The sequence below is a fragment of the Mustelus asterias genome, chromosome 2, assembly GCF_964213995.1.
Source record: "Mustelus asterias chromosome 2, sMusAst1.hap1.1, whole genome shotgun sequence".
Classification (NCBI taxonomy): Eukaryota; Metazoa; Chordata; class Chondrichthyes; order Carcharhiniformes; family Triakidae; genus Mustelus; species Mustelus asterias.
In genome coordinates, this window is record NC_135802.1 from 39662828 (window position 1) to 39681569 (window position 18742).

Here is an 18742-nt window from a genome sequence, read left to right on the forward strand (position 1 = left end):
TCCTGTGTATGGTTCATCCCTGATCCCTTTTGGATTATTGCCCATTAAGTGTACACAATTATGGAAATAAGTTAGTTATACCTGATATACACTCAATGGTTTAATCCCAACGCTTTACATAACATAACAATATGTAATTCTCATATCTCAATTAGTAATATGAGTAATAGATGTTTTTAAACGTGAAATCTCGTACAACTACACATGTTCAATTGAAAAGTAAAGCAGAACATGCAAAACAAATGCAACCTTGATGACAATGAAAATAAAAGAGAGAATAATACAGGAAAATTAGGTTTATCACACATCAGGAACAAAATTTGATTAGTAACCAGAAAGATTATGGATATTGTACAGGGGAATTGAAACAGTTAACATTGGAGGCAAAGAGAGATTGCGAGAAAAATTTAGCAGGCAGCATTAAATTTAATCTTAAGACATTTTATAAACGTAGAATGTGGAAGTTATTTGCCAGGGAAAAGGTTGGGCTTATTAAGGCTCCTCTTTTGTTAGTAAGATGTGGTCAGTGATAGCTAATTACCATTTCTACTTGGGGAAAATGGGCTAAATGTTATCCATAGCCTTGGAGAAGGGGATAGGTGAAGCAATTTTGGGAATCAAATTACAAGATTTCCTACAAACTCAGCATTATCAAAGATAGAGACAGCTTGGATCTTGTGTAGTTTGCAGCTCACTGAGAATCAAGGGAGCAAAATAGATAAATGTTAACGAGGCCTGTATCTTAGGTAGAGCAAATACTAACTACATTGTTACAGAATGTGGGTGGGAGCTCACACTCAATTTACAGACAGGGTTTATGAGTGAAAAAGAGGCTGGAAGATTAACCTAGCTTGGAGCGAGAGGAAGAAGTCTACAGTGGCTGCACTGTGAAAGATAATTAGCCTGGGAGCAGACAGAAAGAAAGTTGTTGTAGACATTGGCCAGAAGATTTTGGGTTGTGTGTAAGCTCCAAGTTCAGAAGACAGAGGAAAATAATTTTCCAAGATCTGTGGAACAGGAGAATCAGGAGAATAGAGCTATTAGAAAGCAGGGCTCTTTCAAAGAGCCAGCACAGGCATGATGGGCCAAATGTCCTCTTTTTGTGCTCTAAGTTTCTATGATTCTACTTATTCAGCAAAAATTAACACATGAAGGAATGGACCGAGGATGGAAAAGGGAAGGAAAACATTTTTATTTCACTCAAGATCAGATTTTGATGGATCTTCGCATTTCAGTGAATAATCTTTAGTTAAGTATTCAATTTCTGCCATTTCTTTGCAGGAAGAAGATCTTCAAGAAATGGTCAAATCTGGAGAGCTAATTGAAGCCCAGTGTTCACATCTCTTTGACAAAATTCTGGTGAATGATGACCTTTCAGTTGCCTACAAAGAGCTGAAAACTACCTTGGATAATCTGGAGAAAAATCCTTTTTGGATTCCGGTCAATTGGCTACATTCATAAAACCACAAAAGGGAAAAATAATAATACTGCAACTGGACGTTGTTTGGAAGCCTGGTAATCTTGGTCATTCCCAGAACGGATGGTGCTTTGAAGTAAAACATTGCCACTTTTTTTTTGCACTTTTAATGTCCAATAGCAAACCATGTTACTTTTGCTAATTGCAAGCTTTCATCTACCTGAAATGAGCAGTGCTAAAATATTTTCACTACTTGGGGAATAAATGTAGACACTTTCTGGTTTTACTACTGATTGTGACCTTATGAGGTGACAGGGATTTTATTTTTTAAAACACTGAAATATGAGTGTATTTTAGTAAATTGTAGGTGGTATTTGTTTCAAGTGAAAACTATATGGTATAGGTTGCTGATGAAGAAAATGTGATGTATCTAAACAGGATGCATTGGTGGTTCTGTCTTAGCATGTCATCAGAACCAGAGGAATTCATGTGTGTCTTGTACAATAAAAGGAAATCTAGTGAAATATTATATAAGAGAATTATTTGGAAAAATGGTGTTTTGCCATGTTGATAATGTGGTTCATAAGCGTATTTTAAAAGGTGTTGGTTATTAATGCCTGTAAGAAACTTGGTATTAAATCACGCTCAACATTCCATGTAAATTTACCTCACTAATTTGTGCTGATAATGCCACCAGTAAGTAGGTGCATTGTAATTATATTTTGCTAGGTGAGTTGCACATGGTTTATAAATTAGAGTTTTATTATATGTCAAGAATCTCATGGATAAAATAGTTATACTTCATTGCATCTTCTAATTTTAATTAAATTTTCCAAGGTATCCCAGATTATTAAATTACCAAACTTAATTTCTTTGTGGTGATTTTAGTGAAGTGAATGGTTATCTTTATGATATGCCAAGCAGCTCTATGAAAATGTTACTCAGTTGTAATGTGCAATTTTAAGTGAATTTGATGTATTGCAATATCTACAAAATTAAAATCTTGACTTGTATCTTTATCAGAAAATTTAAATCCATCTGTCTTTTATGCTTTCAGTCACTTTAAGACATCCGTGACAGGGCTTCCCCAAGGTTTACCCGTGCCATCCTTGACGTTATGCTGGAGGCTATGCAAAGTGGTTGAGGGGTCCTATTCTGAGGGTGGAAGGTGAAGGCCATCCAACAACAACTTAGACTTATATAGCACCCTTAACATAATAAAACATCGCAATGCACATCGCAAGAACGTTACAAAATAAAGTATAACACCAAGCCACTAGTTATTAGATCAGCAGGTGATAACTCGATTGAAGAAATATCATAGAATCATAGAATCCATACAGTGCAGAAGGAGGCCATTTGGCCCATCGACCCTGCACTGGCACCAATCCCTATCCAGGCCCTATCCTTGTAACCCCATGTATTTAATCTGCTAATCCCCTGACACTGAGGGATAATTTAGCACAGCCAATTACCCTAACCTGCATATCTTTGGACTGTGGGAGGAAACCGAAGCCGCCGAAGGAAACCCACGCAGACACGAGGAAAATGTGCAAACTCCACACAGACAGCGACCCAAGGCCAGAATTGAACCCGGATCCCTGGCTCTGTGAGGCAGCAGTGCTAACCTCTGTGCCACCATGCCGCCCCTAAAGTAGGTTTTAAGTAGTGTCTGCGAAAGGTGAGGTATGGAGAGAATATTCTGAGCTGAAGACCTAGACAACTGAAGGTACATCCATCAATGAGCGATTCAAATCGGGATGCACAAGAGACCAGAATTAGATACCTAGGGAGACTTGTGAGACTGCAGGAGATTACAGAGATAGGGAGAGGCAAGATCATGGAGAGATTGGGACATATTTTATGTGAGCCAACATCTATGTCATCAGTGCTAAAGAAGGATGTACATTTAAATAATGCCTTTTGTGATGTCAGGACATCTCAACATGCTTGACAATAAATGAAATATTTTTGAAACATGGTCATTGTTTTTAAATATAAAACATGACAGTCAATTTAGTGACTGGCTTCAGTGATGTTGGTTGTAGAACAAGTATCGGCCAAAGAGAACTGCCTACTCTTCAAAATAGTGCCATGGGTTTGTTTACATTTTTTTTGTTTGTCCTTTCATGGGATTTGAGTGTCAACAGCAAGGCCAGAATTTGTGGCCCAATCCTAATTGCCCTTTAAACTGAGTGGTTTGCTTTGGCCATTTCAGATTGTGGGAAATAGATAAAGTTTAATTAATTTATATTTGTTTTTGTGGGTATTAGAAATAAGGTATAGGGCCCTATTTTACCATTTTCATTCTAAGTGCTAGGCAGACTTGAAACTGGGAGTGTTTCAGATCTGACTTTTCGACCTGTTCTCAGGTACCCCCAAATGCTCTCTGCTGCCAAAATATCAGCAATTCCGAATCGTGCTGCAGAAGCCTGTGGGCAGGGCTTAACGCGCCCAAAACCTCGCAGCTCCAGTCGGCGCCTCCAACTGAAAAAAAGGATGGAATGCTGCTCCCCTGTCACATCGCTCCCGGGCCCCACAGACATTGCCCCACCAGTACAACATTACTGACCCCCTTATCCCCCCACCCCCTTCACCACCCAGACCGATCCCAGCCCCCCCCCCCCCCTTCCCCCTCACTGATCACAGGCAGAGTGGCAGCAGACCCCCCCCCCCCCCCCCCACACACACCGATCCCAAGCAGAGAGCCATCGGACACTCGGCACTCACCTCCACACTAACTGGAGCACCCGAATCGAACTTTTGTACAGCATATCTGTTTCCCGCCGAATCTGGATGGACGGACGCAGTGGTAAAGGGGGAAGTGCCGGTAAGGTTGGGCGTGCAAGCCCATTAAGTCAATTTAAATGCATGCAAAAGCATTTAAATGGCTGTTGCGCCCATTTCAGGCGTGGTCCCAATCGTGGCCATTTTCAGGCCTTGGTGAAGGGGGAGCCAAGATGGTGCGGAGATGGGCGCAGATCGCGCTAGTTGCCTCACGCCTGACTTTACCAAGTTTTTGCGCCCGAAAACGAGCGCAACTTGATTTGTAAAATCAGGCCCATAGTTTTAAAGTTTAATTGTATTTCTGTAATTGTGAAATTTGTTCCAGTTTTATTTTAAAAGGCACCTGCATTGTACTGAGGTTTTACAACTCTAGAGCAAACTTGGAGATCAGTGGGCTTTCGCTGCCCCCCCCCCTGTATTTGGCAGGCGGGATTGTTGGAGGGAGCGGAGATCCAGCAGGAGTCCCAAAACAGCTTTCATGCCAGTGGGATTTCATTTTCAGTTGTCCGCGACCCTTTGCCAGTGACGTAATGGTGTTCCTGCCACGAAGGATCAGGAACTCCACTGGCATATATTACCATATATTAGTATGTCTCCCCGCTATGTCCTCCCTCCCCACGTAACTTCAAGCCGGCAGGGTTTACAAAACGTTTTTGGAAAATGAGGAATGGGCAACAGAGCCCACAGATGGCGCACAGGTAAGTACAGGCTAGAAAGGGAGAGGATCATGCATGGACAGTACCCTGGTGGTTCCTGGGCACTGCCTCCACTATCAGAGGCCTCTCTGCAGGGGTGAGGGGGGGAGCCTTCTGTTGGGGAGGTTCAGATGGGGGAAACCCCTGGGGCGGGGGGGTGGGGATGGGTGCCTTCTGTTGGGGAGATTCAGATGGGGGCAATCCCTGGGGGTGGGGGGGGGGGGGGGGGGGGGAGGTTCCAGTGTATCAAGGTGGGGGTTCTGTGGGGTATTTGTGTTTTTCTTTCTTTAAAGAGCACCGTGATCTGTTGAGCCAACCAGCATGATATTGTGGCACCTGCCCTTTCCATTTTTATGTTTAAAATTACAGCAGGAAAACCCAGTAAGGCAACTGGCAGGCTACCCTCTACTTTTTCCCTGGAGACAACATGTAGAAAATAAAATCAAAAAATTCCATCCAGGGTATAAAAAAGTTGTTGCCCAGTTAGAGAGTGGCCACAGGGGAGCAGAAAGCAGTTTGAAGCTGGTTTGTGATTATGCTCTGAGGTGCAGGGGACCATAAGTCTCTCTCCAGCAGATCATGAAGGGAGGCTGCAGAGAGCAGGCCCCAAACTAAAGAACAGAAATATTCCAGAATCAGGAGAGGGGCAGAAGAAAGTTCCAAGAAAACCTTCTAGTCAGAGGAAAATAAATTGTTAAGTAAAGAGTAAGGAGCAGAGGCTTCAAGTTAAAAGACAGGGCTGCAACTTGCAGACCTTTGTTAATGCAGTCTTGTGAGAAGACAGAGATCCAAGGAGACCCAAAGGTTGGTGACTCCTTACTACAGACCTGTAAAGCACAGCTGTGCGTATGAGAGATTGCATGGAAGGTGAGGTTTGAATGCACATGATGCTCCAGGGCAGAGGAATATAGGAGGGAGAAGCTGAAACCCGGGAGGTGCTTCCTTGATGAAGACCTCCTATAGAAAGCATTGTTTGGGAGGAGATTCCAAGCTGTGAAAGACAGTTCTAGTGAGATCAGTTGGTTCACAATGTGACAAGTATCTGGGAAGAGTTGATGAGAGATCCACATTTAGATGGCGTTTGTCATTTGGTTTCAGAGTGTGGTGTATCTGACCATAGTTTGCCTATTGGTTTTCATGGACTGTATACTTACTGTAAACATGGGTATAAGATCGATTTTGTAACTTGTGTTATCATTGCGAATTTGCAAATGTATAGTTGGGTGAAGGCATACTGTATTACAGTTCATCTTTTATTGTTTAATGTTTTATTCTTTTGTTAAAAGTACACCAGCTAACTCCTGTGACTTTATTCAGTAGCCACCCTGTTGTTAAACAAAACAAAAGTTGGGATCTATCAAACCAGTTCCATCTTGGGACCTTGTTCAGTAATAACATCAGCTGTGATCATAACATAGAGGGCAATTAAGAATCAGTTACATTGCTGTGGATCTAAAGTCAGGCCAGACCAGGCAAGGATAGAGATTTACTTCTCTAAAGAACATTAATGAACAAGATGGGTTTTTACAACAATTAACGATACTTTCATGGTCACCGTTACTAAGTTTTCAATTCCAGATTTATTAATTGAATTTAAATTTCACCATGTCCCCAGAACATGAGCCTGGGTCTCTAGTACTCCAGTGACATTACCACTGCCCGAGCATCTCCCCCTAAGATAAGGCCTTGGTTTAATATGTCATCCCAATGAAAACACTTCTGATAGAGCAGAACTTCTTTAGTGCTTTATTTAAGTAGATTATTGTGCTCAAGTTCCTAGAATAGATTTGAAGCCATAACTTTCTGACTCAGATTATAAGGTCCTACGCACTGAGTCATCGCTGACATGAAGGATGGAAGTGAACAGCAAAAGTTGTTAAAAGAGCCTAGGTTTATCAAGGGAACAGAAAGGGGAGAAAACAGTAATTGATACTCTTAAATAAAGCTGAATTTATCATATCAATTACTAGAATTCATTAAGTTAAAGTAGAAATACTGCTGCCTTGATATTGACAGGCACTTGGAGAGATTTGAGTTAATTAAAGAGAGCCAGCATGGATTTACAAGTTAATTTTGTTTGACTAATTTAATTGGATGCAGTGGCTGACGTCTATATGAATTAGAGTCATAGAGGTTTACAGCATGGAAACAGGCCCTTCGGCCCAACTTGTCCATGCCGCCCTTTTTTTTTTAAACCCCTAAGCTAATTCCAATTGCCCGCATTTGGCCCTTATCCATCCATACCCATTGTACCCATGTAACTATCTAAATGGTTTTTAAAAGACAAAATTGTACCCGCCTCTACAGCTTGTTCCAGACACTCACCACCCTCTGTGAAAAAATTGCTCCTCTGGACACTTTTGTATCTCTCCCCTCTCACCTTCAACCTATGCTCTCTAGTTTTAGACTCCCCTACCTTTGGGAAACGATATTGACTATCTAGTTGAACTGTGCCCCTCATTATTTTATCGACCTCCATAAGATCACCCCTCAGCCTCCTATGCTCCAGAGAAAAAAGTCCCAGTTTATCCAACCTCTCATAACTCAATCCATCAAGTCCCAGTAGCATCCTAGTAAATCTTTTCTGCACTCTTTCTAGTTTAATAATATCCTTTCTATAATAGGGTGACCAGAATTGCGCACAGTATTCCAAGTGTGGCCTTACCAATGTCTCGTACAACTTCAACAAGACGTTCCAACTCCTGTATTCAATGTTCTGACCGATGAAACCAAGCATGCCGAATGCCTTCTTTACCACTCTGTCCACCTGTGACCCCACTTTCAAGGAGCTATGAACATGTACCCCTAGATTTCTTTGTTCTGTAACTCTCCCCAATGCCCTACCATTAACTGAGTAAGTCCTGCCCTGGTTCAATCTACCAAAATGCACCACCTCGCATTTGTCTAAATTAAACTCCATCTGCCATTCATCAGCCCACTGGCCCAATTGATCAAGATCCCATTGCAATTGGAGATAACTTTCTTCACCGTCCACTATGTCACCAATCTCGGTGTCATCTGCAAACTTACTAACCGTGCCTCCTATATTCTCATCCAAATCATTAATATAAATGACAAATAACAGTGGACCCAGCACTGATCCCTGAGGCACACCGCTGGTCACAGGCCTCCAACAGAAGCCAATTTTGTATCCATTTAGATACCTCACCCTGGATCCCATGAGATTTAACCTTATGCAACAACCTACCACGCGGAACCTTGTCAAAGGCCTTGCTAAAGTCCATGTAGACAACATTAACTGTACTGCCCTCATCTACCTTCTTGGTTACCCCTTCAAAAAATTCAATCAAATTTGTGAAACATGATTTTCCATTCACAAAGCCATGCTGACTGTCTCTAATCAGTCCTTGCATCTCTAAATGCCTGTAGAGAGATTGTAAGAGAGTGTTTGACAAAGTGCTACATAAAAGGATGGTTAACAAAATTGAGACTTAGAATAGGATGGCAGATGCCAGTTTGGATAAAAAGAATTGGTTTAAGGACAGAAAATAGTTGTGGTAAATAGTTGGTTTCAGACTGGAGCATAATGGACACTGGTGTTCTCCGAGGGTTAGCGGCAGGACTATTTTGATATATATGGCTGACTTGGATATTGGAATACAGAGTAAAATGTGCTGTTGACATCAAACTTAGAGATGCAGCAACAGGGAGTTTAATACCAATTGACTGCAACAGGTCTTAGATAGGTCAGCATAATATGCTGACAAGGTGTAGTTGGAATTTAATACAGAGAAGTGTGAGGTGATGCATTTTGGCATAAGGTGTAAAGAGAGGCAATATATGTTTAAAGGCTGTGTTATGATCAAGAGGGAGTCCATTTTTTTGAAAATGCAAACTCCCAGTTATTAACTGAAAGAATTGTGCCACAAGGTTTCATGTTTCAAATAAAAGCTCTTACTGTACGCAAGTTAAACAAAGTAAGTACAAATTTAACTATTTATTTTGTGAATACTTTATTTTAAGACTGAAAATCTGAACAGGAAAACTCAACTTGAAACATTAACTCTGTTTCTCTTCACAGATGCTGCCTGACCTGCTGAGTATTCACAGCATTTTTATTTTTAGTCCCAGTTCTATACTTTTTCCACCTATGATTTCTCCTATACTTTACAGAATCTTGAGAGTTCTTTCACTTCTCTTAGGATTTAACCAAGGTGCACCCCAACTTTAGGAATTCCCTTTGATTCTCCTCAGTGTTCCCATTATTCTCTGAGTTGTGAGATTTCTTGGGGTCTTTCTATTACCACCTGGCTAGGTGACCCTCCAATTCACCTTAAACACCTTACTATTGTGTCACACCAGCTCAAACATGAGTCTCACTGCATTCTTGCTTACAGCTTCTGGCAAATTCTCTCTCTGCTTCACAAAACTGCCCCTAGGTTGCAGTTTCAACCGCTGGCATCTTCTTCTCTGCCTGTTTTCAAGTTGTTCTCGACCCAGATATAAACTACCTGTTTATATATCACATTTATAAATCACACACATCCAAAACAAAAGAGTACATCCCTATGTTCCAGATTACAGGCAAGATTCTCCAACCTCCATCAGACGGCCTGTGGGAATCCCGATGCCCCGCTGAATGCAGAGTCAGCCAAAAATCAAAATTCCCAACAGGCTTCAAGCCAATCTGGATTCACTTGAACCGTCCCACAGGCCCCAATCGAGTTCCTGCCCATAGTGGAAGGCAACCTGATGAATATGCAAACCCATTCACCAGTACTGCACCATTCACCCGTCTCTCCAGCAGGACCTACAATGGGAGGACTTTGCTGCTGGCAATCACTAACATGGATTTGGTGTACTGGACCCCAAGAGTCCAGGGAAGCACCAACAACCCCTCAGCAAAAAGGGGCATCCTCTACCTCCCCATCCACCCCCCCCCCCCCCCCCCCCCCCGAACCAGCACTCAAGTGACAAACGGGTCACCTGCCCTGCTCTCCCCCCCTCCCCCAATCTCCACGCAGACATGCAGGTGACCTGATGGGCCACATGTCTTGGCAGCGCCAATGGTGCACTGCCCCCTGGCACTGACACCCTGGCCTGGTGCCTTGGGCTCCAAGGAGTCACAAGGAGGTGTCTAGTGGCCATTTGCCCCTCTACCACTGCCAGGTTGCAGAGGAAGCATCCCTCAGGAGTCCTGGGAGTTGGGCAGGGGGAAAGGGGTCAGTCTTGCCACTTTCCCCTGGAATGAGGGTCTCATGGCTGGACTGCCTCTTCTAGCACTGGCAGACCTGAAGATCATTCCTGGCATGGTGATTTCAGGCAGCCCTGTGATCAATATCTTCATTCTTGCCCAACACCTGTGAAAATTTTGAAGTGGCCAGGTCACTTTAATTTCCATGCCCCCTGGTCACCTGGTAGGATTTTAAATCATTGCAGCGCTCCATTCTGCAGCACCTTCCTCCGTGTCAGAAGCTGCAGGTGTGAGCACAAGTTCTCTAACAGAGAGCAATGTCAATTTTACTGAGAGGGGCTTCTATTCTCCACAGCTATGCACTCAGTCCACTGTATTCGTACAGCTTTGATTTGAAGTCTCTATGCCTTCCTAGCAAGCTAAAATCTTTGAACTCCTCTCTATTGTATTGAAAACCTTTGATCACCATCAACTTCCAAGTGCAGTGCTTCAAAATAGACTTCCTTTGACAGCTTAATGGATTTCTACTCTGCCTCCAGTCAGTTGCATTTATTTACATTTCCCTTCACACTTGAATGGGTCTCAAGTACCCCATTGATCCTAACCGCAATGTTGACAGATTCTTAGCCTGATCGACAGTTGTATTTTCTTTAAAGGGAATAAGTGGTCTAACTTCCTCTTTTGCAGACCACAAAAAAGACTTCAAATCAAAGGTGTATGAATACATTGGGGCTAAGTGCACAGCTGTGGAGAATGGAACCCTGCCCTCCACAGTGAAATTAACATTTCCTCTTGTCAGAGAACTTCAAAGGCGTCTGCTCACATCTGCAGCTTTTGACAGGGAAATCTCTGCTGAAAAATGGACTGCTGAAGTGATTTAAAGTCCTGACTAGTAACCAGGGGATATGGAGATTAAAGTGACTGGGCCACTTCAAATTTTTTACAAGAATGAAGATGTTGATCACAGGGCTACCTGAAATCATCATGCCAGGGGTGAACTTCAGATCTGCCAGAGCCAGTAGGGGCATTCCAGCCATGAGTCCCCTATCCTAGGGGAGAGTGGCGAAGTCAACGCCTTGCCCCCCTCCCCCGCCCCACAGGACTCTTGAAGGACTCTTCCTCTGCAGCCTGGCAGTGGTAGCGGGGCAAATGGCCACTGGATGTATTTCCTTGACTTCCCTCTGGGCTCAAGATGTCTGTCCAGGCTGTCAGTGCCAAGGGGCAGTGCACCATTGGCACTGCCTAGGTATGTGGCCTAAAGGTGGGCCTGCGTGAGAGTATGAGGTGGTGGAGGGCTTGAGTGCGGGTCTAGGCAGGGAAGGAGGTCTGAGTGGAGGTCGGGGGGAGGTGGGCAGAGTGGGAGTTCCAAGGGGGAAGAGGACTATGGGGGTCTGATGGGGAAGAGGGCCCTGAGAGGGGGGTCTGCATTGGGGTCTGGGCTGAGGGGTTGGAGTGAGGTCACCCTCTTCCCTATGTGGTGTGGTGGGGGTGACCTGTTATTTTAATGGTGGGAGGAAGGATATCCCTCTTTTCTGAGTGGTTGGTGGTACTCCCCTGGGCAGCGACGGGACACTATTTCAATTTTAGGGGGATGGGAGCCTGCCTCCGACCACAGGGATTGGGGCACCCTTTCAAAATGGTGAGCTCTGAAAAGTGGGGCTGACTGGTGGGTTCCTGGGATGAGCTCATTTGCATATTTCAGGTGGGTGAATCTCACCTGACTGACGCTGCCAGCACCAAAACAGTCCTGTTTTCCTGTTGGCATGGGCACTTACTGAAAACTGGAGAATTCTGCCCAGAGTTTTAAACTAATCAACTTCAATTTCAAACCCGTCCTTTATTCTGAAAAGTATATGAAACTTTAAGATCTTCCCTTCTTTACCCAGCACTTTTGAAGCACTCTTTGATCTTACACCTGCATGAATAATTCAAGCCCCTTTTATGGCGACAACGGAAGCAGTTGGACATCTGTGTTCATCGTCTCTGCCCTTTGGAGGGGCAGGCAGCTGAGGAGTAGCTAGCTGATGGCGCTGCTGGAGGTGGTTGTGCAGCCTTTATTCTTGAACGTTATCAGAGGTGGAAGGTTAAGCTGCCCTCATACTATGGTGAAGGCTGGCAATAGGGAAGTGCAGCTGCAGGTGAAATGCCTTCCAAGAAGTTGACAATCAGCAGTAGAGCAGCAACAGCACTCCCTGATAAAATAAATACTTTAAATCAACAGTCTTCCAATGGTCATGACTGGAGCTCTTCAGTCTAACTGATCAAAGCCATCTCAGCTTGTCTGTCAGTTTTACTGAAGAGATTCTTCCTGCAGTGTATTCACTTTGGTGATATTTGGTGAGTTGCTAAGTTGTTGGGAAACAGCTTCCATCGCTGGGAACTTGGATTCAATGTTAAAGTACCACAAAATTTGCTTCTTAATAACTTCCAACAGATGCTTAATTACTTACCCAACAGATCCAAGGGAGTTCCCTGCTTGTTGTTAAAAGCCAGAAGAGAGAAGGATTATATTGGGATCCTGAGCTGATGTGGGTTTTTGGAACTTTCCCACCCACTCTCCCCAAATCTACCTCCAATGACTTATACTATAATTCTTATAGAATCATAAAGTGCAGAAGGACCGACCACAATCCCACCCAGGCCCTGTCCCCATAACCTCATGCATTTACCCCAGCTAGTCTCCGTGACACTAAGGGGCAATTTAGCATGGCCACCTAACCCGCACATCTTTGACTGTGGGAGGAAGCCGGAGCACCCGGAGGAAACCCACACAGACATGGGGAGAATGGGCAAACTCCACACACACTGACCCAAGCCAGGAATTGAACCCAGGTCGCTGGTGCTGTGAGGCAGCAATGCTAACCACTGTGCCACCGTGCCTTGGAAATTTCTGCTTCTTGTTTTGTTTTGGGGTGTTTTGCCATATTTATACTATCATAAGGATTCAACTCTCACTTGATCAGAAACAACAAGAATGATTTTAAACCTCCCCACCTGATAGACACCTGGCAGGTATGTAGTGGAAATGATCCCTGGGACTTATCCTCTTCAATGAATAATGCTCCCCTTCTCCTTATTAAAATTGCACACGCATCTTTGCACTGTGTTGAAATAAAGGAGAGTAGAAAATGTTAATTCATCAGTACCTTACTTAGTTCTTTTCTTCTCACTTCCTCAAAATTGTATAACTCTTTACTTCTCTCGCTGGTAATGCTCAAATTATGAAAAACCAAGTCTTTTGATACTGCCTAATCACAACTTCCTGGTATTACTCATTTTTATTTTATTAGATTCATGCACTATGGGTCTTTGTCCATTATTGTGGTTTCTAAGAATGGAAGAACTTGTACTCTGATAGTGCTGGAGTCGGACCATCAAGGTGGCAGCATGTTTGAAGCTGTAATGTGCTGTCAATAATTGAGTGACCATTGGGTAGTTTCATAATTAACGGTAAATTTTATGGTTCACCAGAGCCCTTCATCTATTACTATGTAATTGGTTTCAGTCAAGGGAGACTTGTGTATTCTTTCTTTTGGCTTTTTGGATTGCAAAATGACGCTAGAGATAAGATTACTTCACCTGATAGTGTTACAAGCTTTTGTAGGATCTGTTTATGCAACTGGCTGTCAACCCCTGCTCATTTCAACCCATTCTCTCTCTCTCCTCCTCCTGCCCCCCCCCCCCCCCCCCCACCCCACACACACACACACACAAAAGGTTTGTTTAATGTCTCATTTGATGGATGCCACTTCCATTAGTGCAACACTTCACTGCACTGCAATCAGGTGTCAGCTTCAAACCTCTGGCGTAGAGGTTGAAGCTACAATTTTGTGACTCAGATGTGACACAGCCACTTCTGGGCAAATTTCTTATCACAATCTGTTTGATGAAATCTCACAATTTATTTACTGACAGCCTTTACAAATCATGGCCATTCATTGATCTGTCTGCAGCAGTTTCTGGCTCAGTTCCCCAATTCCCTCTTCTCCAAACTGCTCTGATTTGAACTTTTCTCTTCAATTTTCCATTAGAACTCTAAATCTTCAGGTGATCTAGAAACACCCTGCTTTTCCTCACTCAATCTTTTTCTTGTATCCATTTGGTTTTATCATTCAATTTTGTTGGCAGATAGGCCTGCCAGCACAGATTAGCAGAGTTCATGTGATACCTGTATTCAATTTTTACTTGTTGTTTCTGGAGTTGAGGTTTGTGTTGGGGAGATGTAATACAAGTATCAGCATCTGCTGGTTTGAGACAATCTCCCACATGACTCTCATCAATATTGCACGTATCTTTTAAGTAGGTTTGTTATTCTCATTTCATGAATTAATATTTTAATATTTGTAATCCTAAGTATTTAAGCTTTGGTTTAAATTGACACATCATTGAAATCTGCCTTTTAAAAAAAAAAATGGGTAGATCATTTGAGGTCTGAAAATGTTCAAAATGATATTGAGAGCGCTAGATCAGAAACAATTGCTTTTTGTGTGATATGATACTTGGGGTATATTTACCTGCAACTACCATCAGCACAAAGCACTAGCACTGCAATTACAAATCCAGTGTCAGAACCAAATCTGACATTGAAATGCAGCAGTGTGGGATTTCCTGCAAACTTACTGCTCTTGACTATAGAGCCAGTTTGGACCTTAACCATTTTCCATCATCAGTAAACCCGTAATCTGGATGCAATCCTAGCCAGTTGTACAACTGTTACTCGCTAAAACAGCTTTTAAAAATTTCTTCAAGTGAAAGTAAAGGGAAAGTGGGCAAACCTTGCTTGACCCTTCGCAACATGTTTATTAAAAAAAACCATCCCACTCTACTTATTGGCAGAAAATAAATCCTACAATTATTTGAGTATGTACATAATGTTTTTGTAACACTTAAAACAAATTCCCTGAAGCCACCTTTGGATGCAAGTTTGAATAAGGGTTTGTGTTCCAATGAATTAAAGACTTTGTCGGAATGGAACCTTCCTAATTAGCCAAGTAATTATAACCTAGAGCACCATCAAACATTCAGATACTTTTTCTGATGTGCCTGTTTTTCATAAATCATAATTGTTGCTTTCTTTGATATAAAGCTGGTTTTAATTTAACTGGACCTGAGGTGTTTCTCTTATTCAAGAAATTAATTGAATGCCAATTTTAAATATCATTCTGTCTCTATCTTGTTCTGGACAGTGCATAGCATTTTATTCTGATGACCCTTTCATAAATGTACTTACTGCATATTACTTGATTCTTTCCAGAAATATTGTAAATTGAAAATGCTTTAAGGGATCCCAATAAATTTTGCAAAAGAAGTACCAGCTGAACCATTGGGACCTGGGGCTTTATTAAAGTGCTTTTATTTAACAATATTATTTACTTCCTGAATTAATAATGGTGGGCTAAGAGTTTCTTTTAAATTTCAATTAGATTTTGGAAATAGTCTAACAATAAGTGGACCATGTCTTGATCCTTAGATAAGCATTTGCTTACTGTCTTTTTTCTGAGGTTTAATAAAGTTGAGAATGTTTTTGAAGCAATCATTTTGGACTAGAAGCAACTTATATTCATACAGTGTCTTTGATGTAAACACTTCATAAATAGGACCAGACAAGAGAGAAGGAAAATGAGAGAAAATGGCAGGAAATCTCTTGAGGAGGTCATTTGCAAGTGGGATTTTGAACCTGGAGAGAAATGTAGCATACGAGGAATAATTTCATACTGTAGGGGAAAGATGGTTGAAGGTACTGTCACTGACAAAGGAAGGGAGTGAGATCCCATGCAAGATTTGAGATTCAATGTAAAGTGAAAATGACATTGAACCACTTCAAAAGTATTTTCCATATTTATGACCAACCAGAAAAGAAACATCAGTATTATGTTCAATACACCTGTTAATATTTTCCATTTTGAGTAGAATCAGGACATGTATAAACAAACACTAAAGATAAAGCTGTCCTTACAGCAAATGGTAGTTCATGTCCTGGTTTTGATTCTTTTTCCTCAAAATTGAGCCAACACAGACAGGACCGTATAGATAGTGGAAAATCCGTACATTCCTGAACCATGTCATTGTATTATTTATAAACAGTGCCTGAATGCACATCAATAGTTTGATGTTATGACTGTATCAATCATATATATTTCTAATATATGCATGGAGCTGTTTAAATATAGGCTGCTGAAAAGTTTTGCCTTGTCATGATGCGCATTTACCTAAATTTTCTATCTTAGCTACACTGTCACACTCCATCCTGTCTCTCCCTAGAGTCAGTACAGATCTACTCAGTAGCATCTCTCTCTCTAGAAACCTGCTTAATTGATAGTGTCTACTTCAGTGACAATTGCTCCAAACTATCCAAGCACTGCATTAAAAACAATTCTGGATTTGAGTTGGATCTTCATCTGTACATGGTTCAGGGGCTCGACAAGAGTTCTACAGAATGTAATTATATTAACAAAAGACATCATTAAATTGTGCATATTTAGCTTGTCTGACATCTGGCTTCTCCAGATCTGTGGTCTACAGTTTTGGCTGAGTATGTGTTAACTAATGTTCACACATGAAATCTTTTTAAAGAGGAGCTGCGGCCTGCAACCATTTACTCAGTGATGTACCATTCATACAATCACTCAAGAAAAATTGATTATGTTTACTATAATTATCACAGCTAACAATACAAGGGAGAAGTTTATTATGGTAATATGTATTTAATTAATTACTGATTAGGTTTCTGGTTTGTCATACCTAATTTAATTGTCTAGTGAGTTGTTATAAACTTAACATCTTTGTTGTATATATTACCATTTTGACTGATGTATTTTCATGGGAATAAATACTCCCCCAAGCCTCAGCACACTGGTGATGGAACTGCTGCAATCAAATGCTGTGAACATTCAGATTTGAAAAGAAGATTTGTCACAGTACATCGAAACATGCTCAATGTGATTCCTGCTTTTCTGTACTTTTGCTTACTGGATGATATATCTTACAAACATTTTTAGACTAACATTTGGCATCAATCACTTGAAGATTGGGAGTCCATTTGCTCAGATTTTCAGCACTGTGGAAATAGCTCAAATTAGGTTACTTCTAATTGGAAAATGTCTATATAATTTTATAGGCAATGAACATCCATATATAAATCACACAGTGAAATAATTTACCGTAACCAAGGTGTGTATAAATAACAGCGGGAATGTATATTATGAGATCATTTACTGGGCTTTGATAATGAAGTGAAATATCCATGCCGTGTATATTGACATGTAAATTTTTGAGATTATATATGAGTTGTTTTATTTTAGAACACTCACTACATACACTACATGGACAATTTAATGCATAATATAACTTTGTATTCTAGCATTGATCCAATTACAATTTTAGAATAAGTAATGATTTCATTTTATTTGTAGGATTTCACTTGTAGGATTATCCTTACATTAATTCATAAACTAATTTTATATTCTGTCCTAATAGGAACCTGTAGTGCTACCGGACATTAAGTACAGAATCATACATATATTTTTATTGACCTGATAAAACTAGTTAATATTTGTATCAACAAAACTTGGATGTAAGGTAACCGTGAGCTAATTTGTTTGATATTTATTTGGGATTTTGACAGCTGACTAGCTGGTGACTACTTTGTATTGGTTATGGCTTTCTGGGATGAGCTTATCTCTATGTATATAAATCTATATTATTTTGTTCATAGAATCATCATAGAATTCCTATGGTGCAGAAGGGGGCCATTTGGCCCCTCATGTTTGCCCCAATTCTCTGACAGAGCATCCCACCCAACATTAGGTTGATTTGACATGAGGTTGCTTTGGCAGACAGAGTGAAGGAAAATCCAAAGAGCTTCTATAGGTATGTTAGGAGCAAAAGGATAAAGAACAAAGAACAAAGAAAAATACAGCACAGGAACAGGCCCTTTGGCCCTCCAAGCCCGTGCCGCTCCCTGGCCCAAACTAGACCATTCTTTTGTATTCCTCCATTCCCACTCCGTTGAGGGATAAAATTGGTCCTCTTGAAGACCAGAGTGGTAGACTGTGTATGGAACCAAAAGAGATGGGGGAGATACTAAATGGTTTTTTTGCATCCGTATTTACTGAGGAAATGGGCATGGAGTCTACGGAAATAGGGCAAATAGGTAGGGAGGTCATGGAACCTTTACAGATTAAAGGGGAAGCAAATCTTGAGGCAAATCAGAGTGGATAAATCCCCAGGACCGGACAGGGTATTCCCACGGACGTTGAGGGAAGCTAGTGTTGAACTTGCAGGGGCCCTGGCAGACATATTTAAAATGTCAGTATTCACGGGGGAGGTGCCGGATTATTGGAGGGTGGCTCATGTTGTTCCGTTGGTTAAAAAAGGTTCCAAAAGAAATCCGGGAAATTATCAGCCAGCAAGTTTGATGTCGGTGGTGGGCAAGTTATTGGAAGGTGTGATAAGGGATAGGATCTACAAATATTTGGATAGACAGGGACTTATTAGGGAGAGTCAACATGGCTTTGTGCGTGGTAGGTCATGTTTGACCAATCTATTAGAGTTTTTCGAGGAGGTTACCAGGAAAGTGGATGAAGGGAAGGCGGTGGATGTTGTCTACCTGGATTTCAGCAAGACCTTTGACAAGGTCCCTCATGGGAGGTTAGTTAGGAAGGTTCAGTCACTGGGTATACATGGGGA

The 18742-nt window shown here is 41.6% G+C and overlaps 1 protein-coding gene across 5 annotated transcripts in view; it reads left to right on the forward strand.

Moving 5' to 3' along the window:
- Positions 1-2447, forward strand: part of mpp7a (MAGUK p55 scaffold protein 7a) — a 449393-nt gene extending 446946 nt beyond the window's left edge. For 3 of the 5 annotated variants that reach the window (XM_078233768.1, XM_078233778.1, XM_078233787.1), the window contains one exon: positions 1282-2447. In XM_078233768.1, the coding sequence (XP_078089894.1) occupies positions 1282-1461 (180 nt within the window). In that variant the 3' untranslated portion in view covers positions 1462-2447. The remainder of the gene's footprint in view (positions 1-1281) is intronic. The other 2 variants (XM_078233807.1, XM_078233798.1) reach the window with 1 other exon arrangement.
- Positions 2448-18742: the final 16295 nt, after the last annotated feature.